The following is a 24,771-nucleotide window of genomic DNA, read 5'->3' as shown; positions in this document are numbered from 1 at the left end:
ACAAATCCAGCATGGTCTGTGACGTCATGAGACGCACGTAATCCTTAGGGACCGCGATCCCTGAACCACCAAGAACGTAAATGACATGCAGTAAACAACAACACAATTGAAAGAACAACACATAACGAAATACTGTAGGTGAATTATGTTACGGTCACTACAAGGCTATAATTATATTATTTAGCGTGTAATGAGACAATCTATAGCCAAATTGTCGAAGATGCCCGAGAATCTTCGGGGATATCAGCATGGGAAATCGGCGAATCAGACCCATGAAGGGGGGGGGGGGGGGGGGGGGGACACGTTAGTTGAAGGGGGGGGGGGGGGGGGGAGGACACGTTTGTTGAGGGGGGGGGAGACACGTTTGTAGGGGGGGGCACGCTCGACAACGAGAGTTGGTTTTTATTGAACGCTCGACAACGAGAGTTGGTTTTTATTGAACGAGACTTCAACACGGAACAGCTGCACGAAACGATGGTCACGTCACTCTCGGTGACGGTGTCGACAATAATGAACACACGAACAATGTTAATAGAACAACACACAACCACATAACATCCCGAACCCATTAACCCCACTTAATCCTAACAACAAAACAAGTTAACAAAAGCCCCATTTGTCAACTGAGAACCCCAATTCCCAGAATCCCCCGCGGCTCCGGAACACGGCGTAGCTTATATTAATCTTTATTATCTGAATGGGAAATGCAATATTTTAGGACAGATACACCATTAGACGCGTTTCTAATGACATTTCTAGCGAGAAATTTACATTTTCCTTACATAATCTTCAGTCAGTGAATGTGTATGATCTTTATTAATCTTTATTATCTGAATGGGAAATGCAATATTTTAGGACAGATACACCATTAAACGCGTTTCTAATGACTTTTCTAGCGAGAAATGTACATTTTCCTTACATAATCTTCAGTCAGTGAATGTGTATGATCTTTATTAATCTTTATTATCTGAATGGGAAATGCAATATTTTAGGACCGATTCACCGTTAAACGTGTTTCTAATAACATTTCTAGCGAGAAATATACTTTTTACTTGCATAATCTTCAGTCAGTGATTGTGTCTGATCTTTAGTTTTATAGTAATTAGGATTTGATCGGCTCGCTCGCATGTTTCAACGACGTCAGGTTGCTTTCGCTAAACTAGCAGCTCACGTGCTTCCTGCGTTTGTGTTATTAAACTGTTACTTTATGTAACTTTTAATATCATCTAATATCATCTTGTTAGAAACACGTATATCTGAGAGCCAACCCAGTCGCCAAAAGCATACGTTGACAGTGTACTTTTCGTGAACACTGGATTACGTCGCATTTCAACATAAAATAGCGTGTTATACACACACACACGCACGCACACGCACAGACACACACACACACAAGCACACACAAGCACACACACGCACGCACAGACACACAGACACAGACACACACACACACACACACACACACGCACACACGCACACGGTGCATTTCGCTGCTAAAACAACAACAAAAAAATATTCCCTCAAATATTATTACTTTCAAAACGTTGGGCAAAATGGCCAATAATATCATTTTTTATTTGGGATGCTTCTAGGACATTTTGGGTGGATTTTGAACGGTATGTGGGGGGCACGTTTTTTGCAGGACCTGGCAACCCTGCGCTGTTGCCCAAGATCTGGATCCACCCCGGCGTGGTGCCGTCTCCTTTTGACCTTTTGACCCCAGACTTCTGGGGGAATAGCTGAATCAATTCATTAGTCAATCAGAAGCATGTAAATATCGTCCCGGTGGCGTAAGAGGACGAACAAGGTGTCCTTCAACATCTACGCTTCCAGGAGATTGCAACGGTGCCACACATGAGCATATTCGAACATGTTTAATGGTAGTAATTAGCTGTCGAAATTGGAGGCCTTAATCAATACTGAGCAGCTATTGATTTGCTTCCCGATAAAGATTTGTCACAAATTACATGTTATTTAGCATCTACACGTTGAGCTGAGTCCAATGACACCAAGAACGACACTCTAGCTAATGGTAACATGTATTTTACATGGTACACCTAGGTCTAGGACATGATCTCGGTGTAGCAAGAGGCCGAGCTTGATCTCATTGGACTCAGCTTAACGTGTAGATGCTAATTAACATGTAATTTGTCAAAAATCTCCATCGGGAAGCAAATCTATAGCTGGTCATTATTGATAAAGGCCTCCAAAATCGACAGCTAATTACTACCCCGAAACATATTCAAATATGATCATGTGTGGCATTGTTGCAATCGTCTCGAAACGTAGATGTCAAAGGACACCTTGTTTGCTCTGTTGCACCACCGGGAAGATATTTTCATACTTCTAATGGATTGATTAATATTTTAAGGTTCTCGGAGTGAGACTTTAAGTGGCTGCAGCAGAAGTGTTGAAACGAAAGATTATATCAAGAGATTTATAGAATATTCCCATTCACATTATGATTCTTCGTCGTAACATCCGACCAAACATCCTTTACATTCACAGAGCGAAGATTATGAAAGTCCAGGCTCAGCAAGTGCTCCATCTCGTTGCACCTGCACCCAGCGGCTCACTTGCAAGATTTTGGCCTGAAGTTCTTCCCAGACCAACACCCTAGCCATCCAACATGCATATCTGAGAATCAGGCCTCTCTTTAATAATGACAAAAAGTTATGAGAGAAACACTAACTTTTTGTTATCTCATAAGCGGCGTGGTGCCGGCTCCTTTTGACCTTTTGACCCCCGACTTCAAAAACGTGGCCACAGGCCAGCTGTGTCGACACACCTTTAGCCACAAATGTACACCTCCATCCCACAAAAAATGGGGACTAGAAACTAACCTCTGTCTTATGTACATTTACTGTACTGTTGGAGGTCACGCCCCTTTGCCGACCTTTTCGAGATAGCTAGGGATGCTAAAATGTTTACACACATTTCCCGGGGTCCCGTCTACGACATATCCGAGATTTGGAGTTCTAGCCCTTAGAGAAAAAAAGTTTTCCCAAATGGAGTGTCATTTGGACAAAGCCCCTCAGAAGTGTTGCCTGCAAAGCCTAATGGTTCAGAATGTGGTGGAAAAACAGTTTTTGAGATAGGAAGGTCCTACCGCCCTGAAATTTTAATACCTTATTCTAGGGCCTAACTGGGACCTCCGCACCGAAACTTGGCCCGGTCGGACCCCGAGGGCAGGAAGGGGGGGCCTGCCCTCGGGGTCTGACCGGGCCAAGTCTCGGGCAGGAAGGGCCCCCCCTTCCTGCCCTCGGGGTCCGACCGGGCCAAGTTTCGGTGCGGAGGTCCCAGTTAGGCCCTAGAATAAGGTATTAAAATTTCAGGGCGGTAGGACCTTCCTATCTCAAAAACTGTTTTTCCACCACATTCTGAACCATTAGGCTTTGCAGGCAACACTTCTGAGGGGCTTTGTCCAAATGACACTCCATTTGGGAAAACTGTTTTTCTCTAAGGGCTAGAACTCCAAATCTCGGATATGTCGTAGACGGGACCCTGGGAAATGTGTGTAAACATTTTAGCATCCCTAGCTATCTCGAAAAGGTCGGCAAAGGGGCGTGACCTCCAACAGTACAGTAAATGTACATAAGACAGAGGTTAGTTTCTAGTCCCCATTTTTTGTGGGATGGAGGTGTACATTTGTGGCTAAAGGTGTGTAGACACAGCTGGCTGTGGCCACGTTTTTGAAGTCGGGGGTCAAAAGGTCAAAAGGAGCCGGCACCACGCCGCTTATGAGATAACAAAAAGTTAATGTGTGTTTCTCTCATAACTTTTTGTCATTATTAAAGAGAGGCCTGATTCTCAGATATGCATGTTGGATGGCTAGGGTGTAGGTCTGGGAAGAACTTCAGGCCAAAATCTTGCAAGCGAGCCGCTGGGTGCAGGTGCAACGAGATGGAGCACTTGCTGAGCCTGGACTTTCATAATCTTCGCTCTGTGAATGTAAAGGATGTTTGGTCGGATGTTACGACGAAGAATCATAATGTGAATGGGAATATTCTATAAATCTCTTGATATCATCTTTCGTCTCAACACTTCTGCTGCAGCCACTTAAAGTCTCACTCCGAGAACCTTAAAATATGAATCAATCCATTAGAAGTATGAAAATATCTTCCCGGTAGTGCAACAGAGCAAACAAGGTGTCCTTTGACATCTACGTTTCGAGACGATTGCAACAGTGCCACACATGATCATATTTGAATATGTTTCGGGGTAGTAATTAGCTGTCGATTTTGGAGGCCTTTATCAATAATGACCAGCTATAGATTTGCTTCCCGATGGAGATTTTTGACAAATTACATGTTAATTAGCATCTACACGTTAAGCTGAGTCCAATGAGATCAAGCTCGGCCTCTTGCTACACCGAGATCATGTCCTAGACCTAGGTGTACCATGTAAAATACATGTTACCATTAGCTAGAGTGTCGTTCTTGGTGTCATTGGACTCAGCTCAACGTGTAGATGCTAAATAACATGTCATTTGTGACAAATCTTTATCGGGAAGCAAATCAATAGCTGCTCAGTATTGATTAAGGCCTCCAATTTCGACAGCTAATTACTACCATTAAACATGTTCGAATATGCTCATGTGTGGCACCGTTGCAATCTCCTGGAAGCGTAGATGTTGAAGGACACCTTGTTCGTCCTCTTACGCCACCGGGACGATATTTACATGCTTCTGATTGACTAATGAATTGATTCAGCTATTCCCCCAGAAGTCTGGGGTCAAAAGGTCAAAGGAGACGGCACCACGCCGGGGTGGATCCAGATCTCGGGCAACAGCGCAGGGTTGCCAGGTCCTGCAAAAAAACGTGCCCCCCACATACCGTTCAAAATCCACCCAAAATGTCCTAGAAGCATCCCAAATAAAAAATGATATTATTGGCCATTTTGCCCAACGTTTTGAAAGTAATAATATTTGAGGGAATATTTTTTTGTTGTTGTTTTAGCAGCGAAATGCACCGTGTGCGTGTGTGCGTGTGTGTGTGTGTGTGTGTGTGTGTGTGTGTGTGTGTGTGTGTGTGTGTGTGTGTCTGTGTCTGTGTGTCTGTGCGTGCGTGTGTGTGCTTGTGTGTGCTTGTGTGTGTGTGTTTGTGCGTGTGCGTGTGTGTATAACACGCTATTTTATGTTGAAATGCGACGTAATCCAGTGTTCACGAAAAGTACACTGTCAACGTATGCTTTTGGCGACTGGGTTGGCTCTCAGATATACGTGTTTCTAACAAGATGATATCATTAAAAGTTACATAAAGTAACAGTTTAATAACACAAACGCAGGAAGCACGTGAGCTGCTAGTTTAGCGAAAGCAACCTGACGTCGTTGAAACATGCTAGCGAGCCGATCAAATCCTAATTACTATAAAACTAAAGATCAGACACAATCACTGACTGAAGATTATGCAAGTAAAAAGTATATTTCTCGCTAGAAATGTTATTAGAAACACGTTTAACGGTGAATCGGTCCTAAAATATTGCATTTCCCATTCAGATAATAAAGATTAATAAAGATCATACACATTCACTGACTGAAGATTATGTAAGGAAAATGTACATTTCTCGCTAGAAAAGTCATTAGAAACGCGTTTAATGGTGTATCTGTCCTAAAATATTGCATTTCCCATTCAGATAATAAAGATTAATAAAGATCATACACATTCACTGACTGAAGATTATGTAAGGAAAATGTACATTTCTCGCTAGAAATGTCATTAGAAACGCGTTTAATGGTGTATCTGTCCTAAAATATTGCATTTCCCATTCAGATAATAAAGATTAATATAAGCTACGCCGTGTTCCGGAGCCGCGGGGGATTCTGGGAATTGGGGTTCTCAGTTGACAAATGGGGCTTTTGTTAACTTGTTTTGTTGTTAGGATTAAGTGGGGTTAATGGGTTCGGGATGTTATGTGGTTGTGTGTTGTTCTATTAACATTGTTCGTGTGGTCATTATTGTCGACACCGTCACCGAGAGTGACGTGACCATCGTTTCGTGCAGCTGTTCCGTGTTGAAGTCTCGTTCAATAAAAACCAACTCTCGTTGTCGAGCGTTCAATAAAAACCAACTCTCGTTGTCGAGCGTGCCCCCCCCTACAAACGTGTCTCCCCCCCCCCCTCAACAAACGTGTCCTCCCCCCCCCCCCCCCCCCCGCCTTCAACTAACGTGTCCCCCCCCCCCCCCCCCCTTCATGGGTCTGATTCGCCGATTTCCCATGCTGATATCCCCGAAGATTCTCGGGCATCTTCGACAATTTGGCTATAGATTGTCTCATTACACGCTAAATAATATAATTATAGCCTTGTAGTGACCGTAACATAATTCACCTACAGTATTTCGTTATGTGTTGTTCTTTCAATTGTGTTGTTGTTTACTGCATGTCATTTACGTTCTTGGTGGTTCAGGGATCGCGGTCCCTAAGGATTACGTGCGTCTCATGACGTCACAGACCATGCTGGATTTGTTTACCTTCAGCACGCTTTGTTTTCCGGTTTTCTTTTTTACAAAATAAACGAGTCACACGGCTGTGTGCTCAACGTGCGAAGTTGTGTTCTTAACTTATTGCAATTTCCACAGCCTAATTATATATATAGGTTTTGGCATAAACATAACTAGGGTGCACTGTACTATCTGCGCACACCCTTTCTGAAGCCTCTCTCTCGCTCTCTCTCTCTCTCTCTGTCCCTCCCGCTCTCTCTTTCTCTCTCTCTCGTACCGTTTTGTGGAGCACGTTAATTGTCTTAGAACACTCCCATTCAGAATGCATTGGTTTACATTTCGTTTTGTTTAACACGCAAAAAGTCGGACTATCGTGCTCGGGAACACGCTTCAATAGATTAACGTTCGTGCGCAGGAGCACGCAATTGCGTGATACCGGGTTGGTGGAACGAGCAGGGCTCGAAAAACTCCAGCCAATGATTTCCAGAGCCACCGAGTTGCATTGGACAGTAAGTACGTCAATCAAACGGTCGTACTGCACTCCCCCTCCCCCGCGCCCCGCACGCGACCCCTTCGTGCAGTACTCGTGACCCAGAGCTCGTGACCCAGAGCAAGCTCCTGTTTGTTGTTATCCTGCGGTAGCTACTGGAACTAGTTGATCCACATTTGGACCTAGCAGTAGAAGACAATTTCCATGGCAGACAAGGCGCCACCATCCCCATGTTGTTTTTTTAATGTTGCCATGTTGTTTAACGAAAACCTACGCTAGCCTGGCTCGCTCTCGCGCATCTGTGTTCGCGCTCGTGCACGATTGCGCGTCCAGGTACTTGGAATGGGTGGAGTCAGAGTCAGCGTTGAAGGAGAGGGGGTAGGACCATTTGAGTTGTGTATTTTCAAAATCTGCTGGCGTTTCGCAAATCCCATACCCAACCTTTAAGTTACTCTTAACTTATATATATAATTATTAAATATATAATATAATAATAATAATATAAGATAAGATACAAATCTATATATATATAAAGTCGTGTGTGTATAGTTTATACACATTAGATTAGATTAGATTAGAAAAACTTTATTTATCCTAAAATGGGCAATTTCGTTCACAGTTTCCAGTCTCACATAATAAATTACTTAATAAATACAATAAATAGCAATAGGAGGTAGACAAAAACATATATCAAAGGCAGTCCAACACACACATTTAACTCACAATTCATTTCAGCCTGTCAGTAACAACCACCCTGCCCCCGGAAACACCCAGCAACACTGGTGTGCTCTCCACCTACTCCTGACTTTTGTCATCATTTAGTAACCTGATGGTTGCAGGGATAAAAGAGTGGGAGTACCTCATTGTTCTTGTCCTGATTGAACAGTAGCGCCGCCCTGAAGGCATTTGTTTAAATTCTTTACTGAGGACATGGTCAGGCTGACTGATAATGCATTTAGCTTTCTGGACTGCTTGTTTGTTCCACAATGAATTTATGCTCTTGAGCTGGATGCCAGTGTTCTTAGAGCAGATCTTCACAATTTTATTTAAACTATTCATGTCCTTCACTGACAGACTGTCCAGCATATAAATGAAAAAGTTAAAAGACAGGATAGGACATGCATATCTTTTCAATTTGTATTCATTCAGAATATTTACATACTATTTGAAAATGAAAGAGGCTGGGATTTTGTTTCATATCATTTGTTTATATTGTTCAGTAGGCCTAGTATATGCCCAAATGAGGCAGTAGCACAGTTAACGGACGAGCATAGTTGGTGACGTCATCGAGTCCGCTGCTGTTCCAATTGCAGGTAGGCTACGTACTCGCGTGCTCGCAAGTCTGTGCTTGAAGTACGGACTTGCCAAGTACGTGCTTGCAAGTCATCGAGTCCGTAGTACGCGTGCTAGGAATTGAGAAACAGCCTGAGAAACGGCCCATTAGTTGACTCACTCGTTTCCGCGTTTACAAGAAGTCACATGTCTTGCCAAAAGGGTGGGGCGCTAGTGGTCGCTGCGCCTGGGGAAGAGATTGTAACTTGTTTTTCACTTTTTTTTTTCACAACAGCACAGTAGGCCTAATCGGACCTCTCACATTTGGGTGCCAACTTTGTCGGACTACTTCGAACAGGTAATTATTTGATATTGCCATTTAAATTGAAGCGTGAAATTTGGAGCCGAAGTGTAGTGAAACATACATATAAAACGTTGACGTAAAATACATTTAGTTGTATTTAATTTAAATAAGGCCTTTATAGAAAAAGCCTCGGGCACTTGAATTGTTAAATGCGTTCAAATGCACCCATAGGACCCATAGGACTATTCATACACTTCATTTATTCATTAGGTTAACTTAATAATTATTAAGGAATTAATTTATGAGTGACTGGCTGCTGAGTGACCATTAGTTGAACTCGCTCGTTTCCAGCGTTTACAATAAGTCACATGTCTTCCAAAAGGGTGGGGCGCTGTTGGTCGCTGCGCCTGGGGAAGAGATTGTAACTTGTCTTTCACTTTAACAGCACACCGTAGCCTACTCGGACCTCTCACTGTGGGTGCCAACTTTGTCAGACTACTTCGAACAGGTAGCCTAATAATTTGATATTGCCATTTAAATGAAGCGTGAAATTCGGAGCCGAAGTGTAGTGAAACATACATATAAAACGTTGACGTCGAATACATTTCGTTGTATTTAATTTAAATAAGGCCTTTATTGAAAAAGCATCGGGCACTTGAATTGTTAAATGCGTTCAAATGGCCTTGGTTGGATTTTGAGCCCTTGCACGTAGCCCACTAAAATAAATAAAACGGACAGAGATTATTATATACCACCACATTAACATCCTATCCCCTGAAACAATGTATACAGGTATAACATTCACCCGCATTTCAAAAAAGTTACAAAATATACAAGACCAACCAGGTCTTGCCTCTTCTTACCGTGATTCAAAAGAGTTGCGATTTAAAGGTCCCATGGCATGCTACTTTATGGATGCTTTAATATAGATATTAGTGGGCGCTCCTACGAACATGGGGCCAAGTCAAAAATAAATATAAAAATATTATTCAATGTGGTAAGTTGTAAGCATCCATTTGAATAATTTCAGGTGAATCTAGCCTATGATTTGCAATGGCATAGGCTCCAACCTTTAATCTCATGTTGATTACCTGTAGCAAATAAAAAGAAAACCCAAATTAATACGACTGGGGGACCGCTCCAACGCCCTTCACCACTTTGGAAGGTAACATTATTTTGGAGGAGCCGCCGACAATCAATCTCCAATCAGAGGTATATAACTATCAAAGCAAAGTATCACGTATCCTTCTAAATGTTTAATTTTTGGAAAAAATGTCTAGGTTTCCCTGATTCTTGCAGGAGACTCTGTCGCCCTGTGACTCCAGGGCGACTATGGAGGTGATTTTTTTTAACAATTCTCACAGCTAGAGGTCCACGGTGACACCCAAAAATTGTGACGCCATTGTCGGAGGAGGGGCTAGGAAGCTGCGCACGCCGATTTAAGTAGCCGATCTCCGGCTAGACTAAGCCGAAAAGCTGCTCACGACCAGGTTTGGTTGCGAGCATAAGTCACCATGGTGATACAGCGACGCTTAAAGAGATCGACTTTCATGGTACAGTTAACCCAGGCTTTCAGCTCAACATACCTCGCTAACCCTCTAATCGAGCTTCGTAGTACAGGCCCCTGGGGCCTCAGTGGCTATTTTGATTACGTTGCTTTGTTTGATTTCTTCATCTTCAAGTTATTGTTTTATTGATGACAAATCACCACTACAATATGTATTATATGTACTGTGTTAGAGTGTCATTTGTGTCATTTTGGTTGGTGGTTAGCCCCAGGATCTTGTAAATGTAAAAAGTGTGCCGCGGCTCAAAAAAGGTTGAAAATCACAGGCTTACACTAATGATTCAATGCAGTTTGAAATTTGTTTGAAATAACAAACCTCATCATCACTCGAATGACTCGATGAGTTAGTATTGGATGTCATGACACAGCTTCTTGGCACATACTGCCCACCGTAGTTTTTGAACAAGCGAGCACTATTAGTTTGAATGCAATATACAATTGTACCACTAGATGGGAGTAATTTTTACACAGTGTCCCTTTAAGTATGCTGTACCTTGGGGTCTCTTATATATCAAAGGGGGTCTCAAAGGACGCATACGCTTCAACCTGTGGCTCCAGCCCTACAGGAAATGACTCAGCAAGTGCTCCACCTCGTTGCACCTCACCCAGCGGCTCGCTTTCAAGATTTTGGCCTGAAGTTCTTCCCAGACCTACACCGTAGCCATCCAACATTCATATCTGAGAATCAGGCCTCTCTTTAATAATGACAAAAAGTTATGAGAGAAAAACACATTAACTTTTTGTTATCTCATAAGCAGCGTGGTGCCGGCTCCTTTTGACCCCAGACTTCAAAAACGTGGCCACAGGCCAGCTGTGTCTACACACCTTAAGCCACAAATGTACACCTCCATCCCACAAAAAAAGGGGACTAGAAACTAACCTCTGTCTTATGTACATATACTGTTGGAGGTCACGCCCCTTTTCCGGCCTTTTCGAGATAGCTAGGGATAGTAAAATGTTTACACACATTTCCCGGGGCCCCGAGAACGACATATCCGAGATTTGGAGTTCTAGCCCTTAGCGAAAAAAAGTTTTCCCAAATGGACTGTCATTTGGACAAAGCCCCTCAGAAGTGTTGCCTGCAAAACGTAATGGTTCAGAATGTGGTGGAAAAACAGTTTTTGAGATAGGAAGGTCCTACCGCCCTGAAATCTGAATACCTTATTCTAGGGCCTAACTGGGACCCCCGCACCGAAACTTGGCCCGGTCGGACCCCGAGGCCTGGAAGGGGAGACCCTTCCTGCCCGAAACTTTAATATATTTATATATTAAATTATATATTATTATTTACTATTATAGAGCTCCGGGAGTCGCAGACGGCAACAATCACCTCCTCCTCCCTGCAACGGTTCACTTTGGACTGCACTGCAGGGAACAGTTTGCCGGTTTAACGCTGATTGGCTGTTATGTAGCGTTATTAGTGTTAATCCTTCTTAACAGAGTTTGCTTTGTTACCGTTACAGTGCGTTCACACCAAACGCGAATACAATACAATAGGTTTTTGTTTAGAACATTTATTAGCGTGCAGAAATTGCACACACCAACAGAACCCACTTACTAAAGCAAAATTAAGACAAATAAATAGACAAGATTACATTCAGGCTACACAAAACAGCACCAATTTCGGCTTCCACCATACCAGGGTTATTGGGCTGGGTGTGATTTATATAGAAATCGGGCAGTGAGAATGCCTAGTGGACTCGATGTGTTTCACCACAGCATCGCGTTTCAGATTAGGGTTCCCCGTTATAAACAGAGAGGAGCCTGCCATTGCCGATGGGGCTTCCTTACAAAATGTACAGAACATGTTCATGTTCTTAGCATCATAAACTAGCCACCCGAAATCCTTCAACCAGTCGGGGGTTGAATTTGTAGACTTTATCGTCTACCATAACAGCATTAACTTTCTCCACCCAGTCTATTCATAATATTGTAATGACCATGGAAGAGGCAGTGAATGAAGTATTGATTAGACAGCGATTTAGATACCTAATAAACCGTTGGAACACACAAGACTGGTAACCATAGCAACGTAGGTAAACAAACCCTGCTAAACCCTCCCGTAGCGCTCCCCGCGCTACGCCCTCCGGTATGGCAAGCCGAGTGTGCCACAATTCGACTTCAATTAAACACGTTCTGAAATGCCAGCACGCGTGCCCAGAACGCGTTTTGGTTTTCCAGAATGCGTTCCGGCGTTTCACCGCGCGCGCCCAGAACGCGTTCCGGCATTTCTGCGCGCGCGCTCAGAACGCATATTGGCATATTGTATCAAGAGTAGAGGCCAGTTTAATGTGAAAAGTGATGGTTAAATGGTAAATGTTGTGAATATTTTGGGGGCAATTTTGGCTGCAATATTTTCTGCATTTATATAGGCTATACACCAACTATTTATGTAATGTGACAGGAGCGGGATGGAAGTCTTCCTAAAGGGCTTGGTCTGTTGGGTACCAATACCTACCAGTTGGTTACCAATAGTATCAGTTGTAGTAGTATCTATCTCCTCACCTCCCTATATTATATATATATATATATATAGTTTTTTCTATCTGTTTTTTTTTCTATCAGCTTTTGGCCGTGATATTGTATTCTATATAGAGCTCGGGGAGTCGCAAACGGCAGCAATCACTTTCTCCTCCATGCTGCGGTTCACCCCGGAGTCGGACTGCACTGCAGGGAACGGTTGGCCGGTTGAAAACTGATTGGCTGTTGCGTAACGTACGTCACTCAGAGGCCACGCTGTTGAACGCTGATTGGCTGTCATCACGCGAATGTCGCGGCAAAGTTTAAATATTTCAATCCACCTGAAATCCACGTGAACGCGCTCGCCCGTGCCGGGCAAAAGTGTCGCGCTGCAAATGGAATCGCTGCTTTGTATGGAATCGTTTCGCCCCTTCGCGTTTGGTGTGAACGCACAGTATAGTGCGCTGTGGAGAAGTCACTCGCACGCGTGCTCCTGTTTTGTTTTTCTCGTTCGCACGCCGAAATATTCACTCGCAAATGCGAGTGAAATGGGCGCACTGTAGAGCCCTGAGCCACGGTACCATGCGCTCTGTTTACAGTGGATGTATCGCAATGGCGAGGCGCACACAGCCTTTAGCCGTGTTCTGTAAATATTCTAGAACACACGGGATTCCTGGAGCTCTATATCTAAATATTATCATATAGCCTACATAGATATCTATATCATATAATATATTTTATAACGGCCAAAAGCTGTGTGAGCCGATATTATGAATCTCAAACGACCGCGTTGGGTTCTCCGACGTTCCTGGTTCTTCAACGTCCTCATCAATGTGAAGTAGAATGAACCGCGACAAGGAGGAGAAAGGGATCGTTGCCGGGCAGCGCTTAGGCACCTCCGCCTCCGGCGGTGGTCCCTCAGCGGGTCTCAAGCTGGAGACATTCGCCGCCAACAATCCCTTTCTCCTCCATGTCATGGTTCATGTTCTTGAGGGAGTCAAAGCCAAAGTTCCTTCCCCCCAATTCATTCTCAACCTTGGCTGAGATAACCCCCAATACGAGTCTCGTTGTAGAAATACCAGAGACGAGAGTCCGACAGAACGGTTATCCAAATAACAAGGAAGTGTACAACACTTGCGTTACAGTCCTGGAGCTCTATATCTAAATAATATCATATAATACATAGAAATCTATATCATTTAATACATATTATCACGGCCAAAAGCTGTTTGCGCCTCCAGACGATATAATGAATCACAAACGACTTTGTCGGGTTCTGCGACGTCTCTGGTTCTTCCACTTTCACATCAACCTGAAGTCGACTGAACCGCGCGCTGCCTGCTGCCGGCTGCCCGCTGCCGGGCGATGGTGCCTCGCGGCAACCGGCGGCATGACGCAGTTCATGTACTTCAGCCAGTCAAAGCCAATGTTCCTTTCCCCCAATTCCTTCTCAACCATGGCTGAGATAACCCCCAATACGAGTCTCGTTGTAGAAATACCAGAGACGAGAGTCCGACGTGTTATACGCCATAACGCCAAAAGCAGAACGGTTATCCAAATAATAAGGAAGTGTACAACACTTGCGTTACAGTCCTGGAGCTCTATATCTAAATAATATCATATAATACATAGAAATCTATATCATTTAATACATATTATCACGGCCAAAAGCTGTGTGCGCCTCCAGACGATATTATGAATCACAAACGACTTTGTCGGGTTCTGCGACGTCTCTGGTTCTTCCACTTTCACATCAACCTGAAGTCGACTGAACCGGGCGCTGCCTGCTGCCGGCTGCCCGCTGCCGGGCGATGGTGCCTCGCGGCAACCGGCGGCATGTCGCAGTTCATGTACTTCAGCCAGTCAAAGCCAAAGTTCCTTTCCCCCAATTCCTTCTCAACCATGGCTCAGATAATCCCCACAACAGTCTCGTTGTGGAAATACAAGACACGTCAAAGAACCGACAAGAAACACTTGCGTTACAGTGTGTGTATTCACACACACACACACACACACACACACACACACACACACACACACACACACACACACACACACACACACACACACACACACACACACACACACACACACACACACGTGGCGCTCGCACGGTCGAGTCTCATTGGCGGGCCAAAGTCTCTGGGCGGGCCAAAGTCTCTGGGCGGGCCAGTCAGAGTAAGGGGAGGAGCTGAGATTCCTGATGACGTCATGAATACAGACATTCCAAATCAGCGCACTTGAGCCTCCGTTTTTTCAAAGGCGAGCAGAACAGCTAGTGCTCGTTTTACACCAAACGCAAGTTTTAGCCATTGGGGAACCATAGGCAGGCTAGGGGAACTCATATTTATGTTAGAAAACCTCATAAAGTGAGATTTTCATGTCATGGGACCTTTAACAGGCTTTGACATTTAGCATTCATCAAAATGATGGGCTTTCAGTCTTCCTTCTTCTCAACCGCCACAACCAGAACAGTTATCCTAAAATAGTATTATAAGCAGGGCTGGACCTTTCTAGGAGGCCGCAGCCGTAACCTTCTTCACTTCACCGCAAAGATGGAGGAAGAGGAAAGCACAGGATCAACCTCTCAGCTTTAGGACTAATGTTTCATGCCCATCGACCTGTACACTGGGATCTGACGGGGGCTAGAAAAAACCTAAACTTCTCAGAATACAGACTTTCGTCGAACCGATCTATTTCATCGCAAACAACCTGAAAATAAGGCTTAAAGTGCAAAAAAACGGACTATCCCTTTCACCTATCATAACCCCAACCTCCCCTTCTTGCTTTCTGTACAGACAATTATCGCACAGCATCACCTACTTTCACCTCGTCACCTCTCGGGGGCCCTGTATGTGAAGCAGTATAAAGAAGAGGAAGAGGAAGAAACTACCAACATGGACGACCACCATAAGGACTGGTTACGGCTGAAGGGGAAGGCGAAGTTGGTCAACACCTCTGGCCAACTCCTCAATAAGATCCAGTCATGGCTGGAGAAGAAGGAGAATTGTGCAAAGAATCTATGGAAGCTGGTAAAAGAACTGGAGGACCTCAGACAGATATGTAACGCCGGGGAATGCGTAGGGAACACTGTATCTGTCATAGGCGCTGCGTGTCTTCTAGGGGGCATGGTGGCCACCTTTTGCACAGCAGGGGCTGCAGCCCCGCTTCTGGGTGGGCTCGGGGCGGCATACTTGGGTACAGGCACCACAATCAGCTTGACCACAAAGCTAATCGAACATTTTGTGTCCGGCAGCAGTATGGAAGATGCAAAGAAGGCGGCAAAGGAGAGCGAAATAATTGAAGAGGAAATATTGGAACTGATAGAAAAGCTAAAGATGGAGAGAGTGAACCCTATGCAAGATGCAAGCGAGTACATTGCAATGTGTATTTTTGAAGCCATGTCGGGGATGGGTCACAAAGGGCGGCTCCTGCATGGTTTTATTAAAGTTGGTGATACTCTAATGGCACTATGTAGTTTTTTCGTAATTTTGAGCCTTAAAAAACGAGGAAAAATATCAACAATGCTGGTGACAACGATAATACAGGAACTTGCAGTCGCCGGAGGAAAGTTTGCAGCTAAAGGATTATGTATGGCAGTGAGTCATTTTCAATATTTCTGTATGAATGTGTTGCATATGGCTACATTTAACTCTATAGCAAGCTTTTGAATGAATGTCGAAATTTGCAAATTCTAAAACTGACTAATATAATACAATTTGACATAATTTATGCATTTCTTTCATACATTTTTTCCATTCATTGACAGGTGGCAGGAGGGATTGGAATGGTATTCGCACTTCCGGAGTCGATTGACAGCTGGAAGGAGCTTGTCACAAAAAAGCATGTGACTGAAGCCAGCCAATCACTGAAGAACACAGCTGAAAACATTGATCAGTTCTGCAAGGACCTGAGGAACAATCTTAAAAGGATTCAGTAAGATTACATAAGGATGTATAATAATAATTTAATGATATTGATTGCAATTATTATGCAATATAAGTAAACAACTTTTTAATGTTTTGTTTTTGTGTGTGTAACTTTTAGGGGTGAAACGGATCAGTGTGTCCACGGTTCGGTTCAGATAACCGTTTTGGGCCTCGGTTTCGGATACGGTTCGGATTAGGATCATGTCCGTGATAGTAAATAGGCAGACTTTTTTTTGACGGAGGGTTTGGGGGAGAAACACAAAAATGAATGAGACCCACAGGCTATTTGCAATGTGTTAATTGACTGCAATCAGACAACTTGCAAGGCTTTTTTGTGCAATAAATGTTCCCCTAAATGCATTTGAAAACATGGTGCACTGAGTGTAACATGTAAGGGATAACGGCCGACGAGGCTTAGAACTCTGGCGACGAGCGCAGCATGAAGCCAGAGTTGCCTCTACCTGTCCATTATTTCCATCGAACCGGTCGACCTCGAAGGCCGTTATCCCGATTATCACCCGTTTGTATTTATCTCCCGTATATTTAGAATATAATTGTATCAATTACTTTCTTTAAATTTCGGAATCGTGCGCTTGAAAAGCCCAGTTTGTTTTGAACGCTGACAGGCTGAAGGGAGGGGCGGGAAAAGTCTCATTGGCTCGGGCAGCACTGGAGAGAATGCATTCCGCTGGGTCCTAAACACCCTTTTGTATCGGACGTAGGCTACAGTAGGCAAAATACGCTACATAAGGCAATGCCTTCATGAAACCGAAATCCGCGGATCTCCAGAATGCTCCGAACTGTGGTAAACGAACCGAACGGATTCGGATACAATTCGAATCCGCTGCAGGCCTAGTAACTTTGAAGTTGTACAGACCAATTGAGCACAAAATCCACATTTTGGTTGAACCTAAAGTGGGGTAGTGAAGTATTATGAATGGTACAAACGGGGTGTCGGCGGCGACCATCCTGCCATGCGATCAAGTGGCGCAAGTGACCTGTTTTCCATCATTCAGCAGGGGTTGTCCTGACAAAGAGCGTATGGCGGAGATACCGCAACTTTGGTTGGTTAAATTACCCTGTTGTACACATTCACGTTTTTGTATTGTTCATTCTCAGGGAGGACATTGAACAGATGAGCCAGCAGATGAACCAGCAGACGACCAACAATAAAGGTAACCAGAGCAATCAGAACCAGCAGACCAACAGCCATCAAGGAGACCAGAGAAATCAGAACCAGCAGACCAATAGCAAACCAGGGGATGATGATGAGGAGGACAAGCAGCAGAACAACAGGGGGCATTTGGACATCCAGTTTACGGACAGCGACGAGGAGAGTGACAGCGACGAGGAGAGTGACAGCGATGAGGAGAGCGACAGTGACGAGGAAGGCTATTTGCAGATGGGACTGTTCAATATCAGGTCCATGGTCCAAAAGGCTGATATGGTATCGGAAGTCATCCAAACAAACATGCTCGATGTCTTTCTCACCACGGAAACCTGGTTAAGGCCTTTAAATTTCGAGACAGTGCTCCGGAACGCTTGTCCCCCTAACTTTGAATTCCACCATCAGGCCAGACCAAAGGGGCCTGATGGTAAAGAAAGAAGAGGCGGCGGCGTGGCCATCCAACACAGGGATGCGTACATCGGCCAAGAGATAAGGGTTCCATTCGATACAGCGTTTGAGTATGTGGCCGTGGTCCTGGAAAACGACCAGTGGGAGGTTCCCGTCCTCCTGGTCAACGTGTACTTTCCTCCGGGATACAACCGGGTACAATTTCGGCGGTTTGTATATGACTTCAGCAAGCTGCTGGACAATTTAGAGGAGAGGGGGTACGACCACGTCATCTTCACAGGTGATTTCAATATCCACATGGACGAAGGCATGCAGTCCTCTGCCATAGAGTTTCATTGGCTGTTAAATAATAGGGGTCTTGAGCTACATACCAACGGGCCAACACGTTATCCAGGGAGACACACACTGGACCTGGTCTTCACCCGGAATGTGGATATTCGCAATTTATCCTATGAATACACTCCCGTTGAGGAACGTGTCTCGGATCATGTGATTATTTTATTCCAAGCCACTCCGATATCAATAGACAAAAAAAAAAAAAAAAAAGAGAAAAAGAGGAAATTCATACGAAAAAAATAAAATAATAATAATAAATATAGCTGCATGCAGCAATGTGGGTGTCAAGCATAATGGGACTCTATAAACAAATTCTGCCGGGCGGACATAATCGGCTAGGTGGCTACATGACGACCGTATCGGTAATTGGACGGACTTAATCGGCTAGGTGCATAATGGGACTTGATAAACTAATTCTGCCGGACGGACGTAATTGGCTAGGTGGCTACATGACAACCGTCTCGGTAATCGGTAATAACGACGGCTGGTGGAATGAACTAGAGCATTATGCAAGTACGCGGACGTAATCGGCTAGGTGGCTACATGACGACTGTATCGGCTAGGTGGCTACATGACGACCGTTTCGGTAATCGGTAATAACGACGGCTTTTGGAATGAACTACAGCATTATGCGAGTACGCAGACGTAATCTTCGCTGCTTGACACCCAATGAGTAAATTAAACTAATAATAGATGAAACCCCTATTGCAGGCAGGACATTTTTTAGCATATATATTCCCCATGCTTTGAATCTATATGTAGTGTTAAGGGATTTTATAGGACATAGGATGTGACGTTCCCCCCTGGGGATTAGGCTTGGTGGGTTGAAAACCCTGGAACACTGGAATAAAGTCATGCTTCAAGAGTACACGCTGTAAACCTCTCACCCTGCTTATTTATAAGTTACCTAAATCTACACTATCCACGTCTGATATTAAGACATTTTGAATCAACCGCCTTGATAGATTATTGCTTTATTAGTCATAATTTTTAACCAAGTGCCAAATATCCATATGAAATCATAGATGCATAGTTTTTTTCGAATATTTATTCTATTATATTCTGCACTCAATGTTTATCAAATCTGAAAATATAGTTTAGGGCTACGATCAAATTTATTTTCTTAGACTTGAATCATTGGAATTTATGTAAAAAAGTTGGATGTGACACAGTTTAGGGTTCCAAGGACCATAGTCAAAATTTGACCTTAGCGTGAATAACATCCAAGAAGAGAACTAACCGTGAATAACATAATTGGGAAGAACTTGTGTTGGAAAGCCAGGGCAGCGGCCCACATGGTGACATGCAAATGAAGGAAGAGGCTTCCTGTGCGCTCACACCAAAGCAAATTTGCCGTGCAGCGCGTTCGCCTGAGTTTGCTTGCGCGAATAGACAAACTTAACCGTGCGGGAGTGATTTGTGCAAGTTTGATCAAGCAAATTTACTCACGTGAGTGTAGGAGGAGGGGCTTCTCTTGAACGCCAAAGTTTCTTTACGGCAATTTATTCTCAACCATGGCCACTACGAGTCTTTATTTGTTCAGGAAGTACCAGAGAGGTCAGAGAACCCAACGCCGTCGTTTAAGGATCATAATATCATCCGGAGGCGCACACAGCTTTTGGCCGCGTTTTATACGATTTCTAGAACACTCTGGCAGGAGCCCGGGAGTTCAGCTCCGGGGGTCCTTGACCTCCGACGCAAGCTCTGACCGAGCCAACGTTAAATTAAATTTCAACCCGTATCATGCGTTAAATCAACTGCGTTATTTCTCAGTTATAACTCCAGAAACATCTCCTTAGAATAGAAATAAAAAAAATTCTCTATATTTAATCCCGTCACTCCATACTGATCACTGACGGCGCAACTGCATGGAATAAAGCATCTGTCCAAAATGTGTCAATAACATAATATTTTTAAGTGACACTGTAAACACATAATCAAATGTCAATTAAATCCCAAGTGTGGAAAACCAAGCCACACTGCTCATCACAATCGTTGTCCGTTACTCTTGATGCTTTTCATGACAAATCAGGCATTAAAAAGGGGTTATGTTCAAGAACATTTTACGTGGGTGATTACAAACTGATTATCCAAGGTGTTCTCGGTCAGTCTTATTACCGTAACTCTATACATACAGAGGTGAGCGCCGTGGTAATGCTGCACCATATGGCACTTCTGGCGGACCATGCAAATGGCAGAATTCGGAGGGAGAGGGTCTTTAGGGACCATAACGATTTATTGGTAGGCTAAATAAAAATATGTAGCCTACCTTTATGTCAGACCACTTCTTTTTTAATTCTGGGACTGTGCGCTCCGTGCTACTGACAGAGTTCACTGCTGCAGCAACATGTTGCCACTAACTCTGCTTTTTGTTGTTGGCGATCCCAATCCCGTGACCGCCGAACAAAACTACTTTTCGGGACTCCATCTCACCCACAAGTGTCTCCACTTTTCGCTTTTTTGCTTTTCTCAGACCTTCTGCCATTGTTTCCGACAAGACATAATACTGAGTCTGTTTTATATGCAGATCGAATTCATGAGGTAATTTGCATTGACCATTTATGGTTAAAAAGGGGCGTGTACAGGGCAGAAAGTGAAGCTGATTCAGCTGCGCACACTTGTAGGCACTCTGTGATTTATAAAGCAAAGATTGCGTACGGTGTGCGTACGCAGGGTTTTATAAATCGGAATATTTTTTGGCGCATGCAAAACTTGGCTTTTGGGCGTATGTACACTTTTAGTAACGATCCCACGCACAGTTTTATAAATGAAAAAAAATTACTGTTTGTGTAGTGTTCAAGTTGTTATCTGTGTTGTTAGTCATTATTCCCCATGAAGTTCCACAAAAATCTTGTTTTTGCATTTTCGATGTGTTTTAAGGTGAATTTTCAGGGTAAGACAGGGGGGAGAGGGACGGAGGGAGGGGAGGCACTTCAAGTGACGCATGCGCTTGAACTGGTTGAAATTGCTGTTTGCCTTGTACACTGGCCAGTCGTATCCCAATCATATGTATGTGTGGACCGTTTTGGACAAATAAGCTAATGACAGTAGGAAGAAATCGCAATTATTCCATGCTGTGTTGATTATTGATTATTGGGTGGTCATCATTGTAATATATAGCCTACTATATATGGTTTGATTTCTGTGTGTATATTCAAATCGTAAGTCCCACATGTAGCCTGTTACTGTTTACATGGTCATTGTCACAAGATGGAGCGCTTGTCTCATCTTGTGGGTTTTTTGGTTAATTTAATAGTCTGATGGGTAATTGCTGCTTGTGCTGCTTTAATTTTTTATCTTGCACCCATGCAGTGCAGTGTTATATGTTCTGAAATTAAAATAAACATTGCCCAGATGTACACACAGCGTTGTTTACGTTGTGTTTTTTTTCAGAGAAGCCACATAGGCAGTGTATTTTTTCTTTTTGTTACGTAACCTCCAACCCCCGTTTTGAGTCGCCGGATCCATCCCCCCTCTGTGCTCCGGGACCTACCACTTTACAAAGGAAGCACTGGGAACGCTGATAGGCTGTCACGACCAAGCCTGAAGCTAAATTTGTGGAAAAGTTCAAATATTTAAACTCGAGCCAAGTGTTCAAATAACAATTTAGACCCTAGGTGTATACATACTTTCGTGATTTGTAAAATACTGTATTTCAATTCCTCCTCCATGTCGAGTTCAATCTGGACTTCAGGGAGACAAACCCAAAGTTCCTTTCACCCAGTTCCTTCTCAACCATGGCCGAGATAACCCCCACTACGAGTATAGTTGTGGGAGTACCAGGAGTATGCAAACAGCAACGTCCCTTTCTCCTCCATGTCAGTCTGTACATCAGATTGATGTGGAAGTGGAAGAACCAGAAACGTTGGAGAATTCAATTCGCAGTCGTTTGAGATTCATAATATCATCCGGAGGTGCACACAGCTTTTGGCTGTGATAATATATATTATATTATATAGATATCTCTATATTATATTATATTATTTAGATATAGAGCTCCTATTCTAGAAGCGGAGGGTTCTAGAATATTTACGGAACATGTCCAAAAGCTGGGTGCGCCTCCGGATGATATTATGATCCGAGCCATTGCGATACATCCAGTGGCGTAAATATCGACATATCGCCAGACGCCGTCAGGGGCCCATGGAGGAAGAAAAAAAAGGAGCTGTCCAGCTCGGCATAGGCGACCTAGGCAATTGCCTAGGGCGGCAAATGTGTCGGGGGCGCCCTCTGGTGGCGGCGGGGGCACAAAAAAATAATTTGCGCCGGGGCCTATCACCATGATGTTACGCTGCTGGATACATCCACTGTAAACACTAGCGCATGGTACCGTGGCCAAAAGCTGCTCAGGCCCACATCCCCCACCCTCCTTCTTGACCCACCTCTCTCCTCCTCATTAGCATTTAAAGATACAGACACAGAAACAGCATGTTTGTGGAAAGCTCATTGTGGGCCTGGCTCTTTGTGGCTGTAATTCTGCACCAAGGCTGAATTTCTTGAACGTCCTCCAATACTGTATCAGGGGCCCACTAACACCTATATAAAATCATCCATAAAGTAGCATGCAATGGGACCTTTAAGGAGATCTACTTAAGTATTTTTAAGTATGTACTTTCGAATAGTTTTCTTAGGTAATTAAACCCACATTACAATGCCAGTGCTCATCAAAAGCCTCAAGGTGCTACATATGATATCCAGAACATGAATATAACAGCAAACCTACAAATTCTGTTTACGGGCCTTGCTAGGGAAAATGCTTGCCCTAGCTCAGGGGTGCCCACACTTTTTCTGCCCGTGAGCTACTTTCAAAATGACCAGGTCAAAATTATCAACATATATTAAAAAATTCTAAACATATATTTATTTATATATACTGAGTGCATACTCTGATGGCTTGCACTGAATGGAGTCAGCCAGGGTTGCATAGTCCGCACAGTAGCTGCTGGTAGCTAATCTCAAGCAGGTTTCCAAAAGACCATCAGTTATGGGGGAATGGTATTTTTGACTTCTTCATGTGGGAAAAGGCTAACTGGCATAAATAAGTAGAGCCAAATAATGCCATCTAGGCATTTCCTCATGTTTGGATACTTTCCCTTTATGACTAAGTTCCCAAATTGTCCATGAGCCTTGGACTTAAGCTCAATATCAGCTTGTACTATCAAAATCTCATCCTCATCTGCAGACGTGTTCAGGTGAAACAGTGTTGCAAATAAAATCATTTCAGCACATAAATGTAGCGATTGACTCAACTAAAGCAAAGTCTTGAATCTTTTTGTCAAAGTCTGGCAGATCATTTTCTTCAATCAAGTGGTAAATAATAATAATAATACATTTAATTTAGAGGCGCCTTTCAAAACACCCAAGGTCACCTTACAGAGCATATAGTCATCATACATTTTTTAAAAAACGAGACATTGTGGAAAAAATAAATAAATAAATAAATAAATAAATAAACATAAGCAATAAGAAATAAATAAAACAAAAACAAGACAAAACAAAACAAAAAAACAATCAAAACAGTGATCAGTTAGACGTTGTGTGCGAGTTTGAACAGGTGAGTTTTGAGTTGTGACTTGAAGGTTGTAATGGTGTCTGACTGTTTTATGTGTGGGGGGAGGGAGTTCCAGAGCCTGGGTGCTGAACAGCTGAATGACCGGGCACCCATTGAAGTGAGTCGTGATGTGGGGATACATAGTAGTCCAGCAGAGGTTGAGCGGAGGGAGCGGGAGGGAGTGTATTCTTGGAGGAGGTCGCAGAGATAACTGGGGGCTAGGTTGTGGAGAGCTTTGTAGGTGAGGAGTAGGGTTTTGTATTGGATGCGGTAGTGTACTGGGAGCCAGTGAAGTTGAATGAGGACAGGGGTGATGTGGTCAGATGATTTGGTGCGGGTGATGATCCGGGCGGCTGAGTTCTGAATGATGCCAGAAAATGTAAATGCCATAGGGATGATACTTATTTAAAAAAAAAAATCTTTAATTTTTTGGGGGAATGTCACACAACCTTTGCGATCGACACATTGGGCACCCCTGCCCCAAAGTGATAAAAAAAACAGAGTGGCGTCACTCCTGTTGGATTCCGTTGTTAGCTTTTTGCCGCCTACTTCCGGGTTATGCAGCCTCGCTTTAGTTCCAAACTAAGCGGAGAAGGCGGGTCTATGCACGAGTCTAGACCTCTTTCGAATAATTTGCACATTCAGATTTTTTTTTGTGAATCATGAAGGGGGTCGGTAAAGAGACAGAACAGGGCCGGTATAAACATTATGGATCGACAGCCCACTGGCCCAGCGATGCTGCAGCCCACTGGGATTTGTCCCGGCATGCACGATGGCCAGTACACAACAGAGCGAATGAGGGATTGTTTCTGGAGTTCAACTTCCGTCTGGTGGGGCTGGCCCCAC

At 43.8% G+C, this 24,771-nt stretch overlaps 1 protein-coding gene across 3 annotated transcripts in view; it reads left to right on the top strand.

Annotated features, from left to right (window-relative positions):
- The first annotated feature begins 8,131 nt into the window (after nt 1–8,131).
- Nucleotides 8,132–24,771, top strand: part of samd14 (sterile alpha motif domain containing 14) — a 49,896-nt gene continuing 33,256 nt past the window's right edge. The window contains exons 1-5 of one of the 3 annotated variants that reach the window (XM_056582010.1): nt 8,243–8,560; nt 8,952–9,014; nt 15,332–16,132; nt 16,303–16,469; nt 17,582–24,025. In XM_056582010.1, coding sequence (XP_056437985.1) covers nt 15,431–16,132; nt 16,303–16,469; nt 17,582–18,617 — 1,905 coding nt within the window. In that variant the 5' untranslated portion in view covers nt 8,243–8,560; nt 8,952–9,014; nt 15,332–15,430 and the 3' untranslated portion in view covers nt 18,618–24,025. Of the gene's footprint in view, nt 9,015–15,331; nt 16,133–16,302; nt 16,470–17,581; nt 24,026–24,771 lie in introns of those variants that run through there. The other 2 variants (XM_056582019.1, XM_056582025.1) reach the window with 2 other exon arrangements.

Source organism: Gadus chalcogrammus, chromosome 2, assembly GCF_026213295.1.
Source record: "Gadus chalcogrammus isolate NIFS_2021 chromosome 2, NIFS_Gcha_1.0, whole genome shotgun sequence".
Lineage (NCBI taxonomy): Eukaryota > Metazoa > Chordata > Actinopteri > Gadiformes > Gadidae > Gadus > Gadus chalcogrammus.
This window is presented reverse-complemented; position numbering and strand designations above follow the sequence as displayed.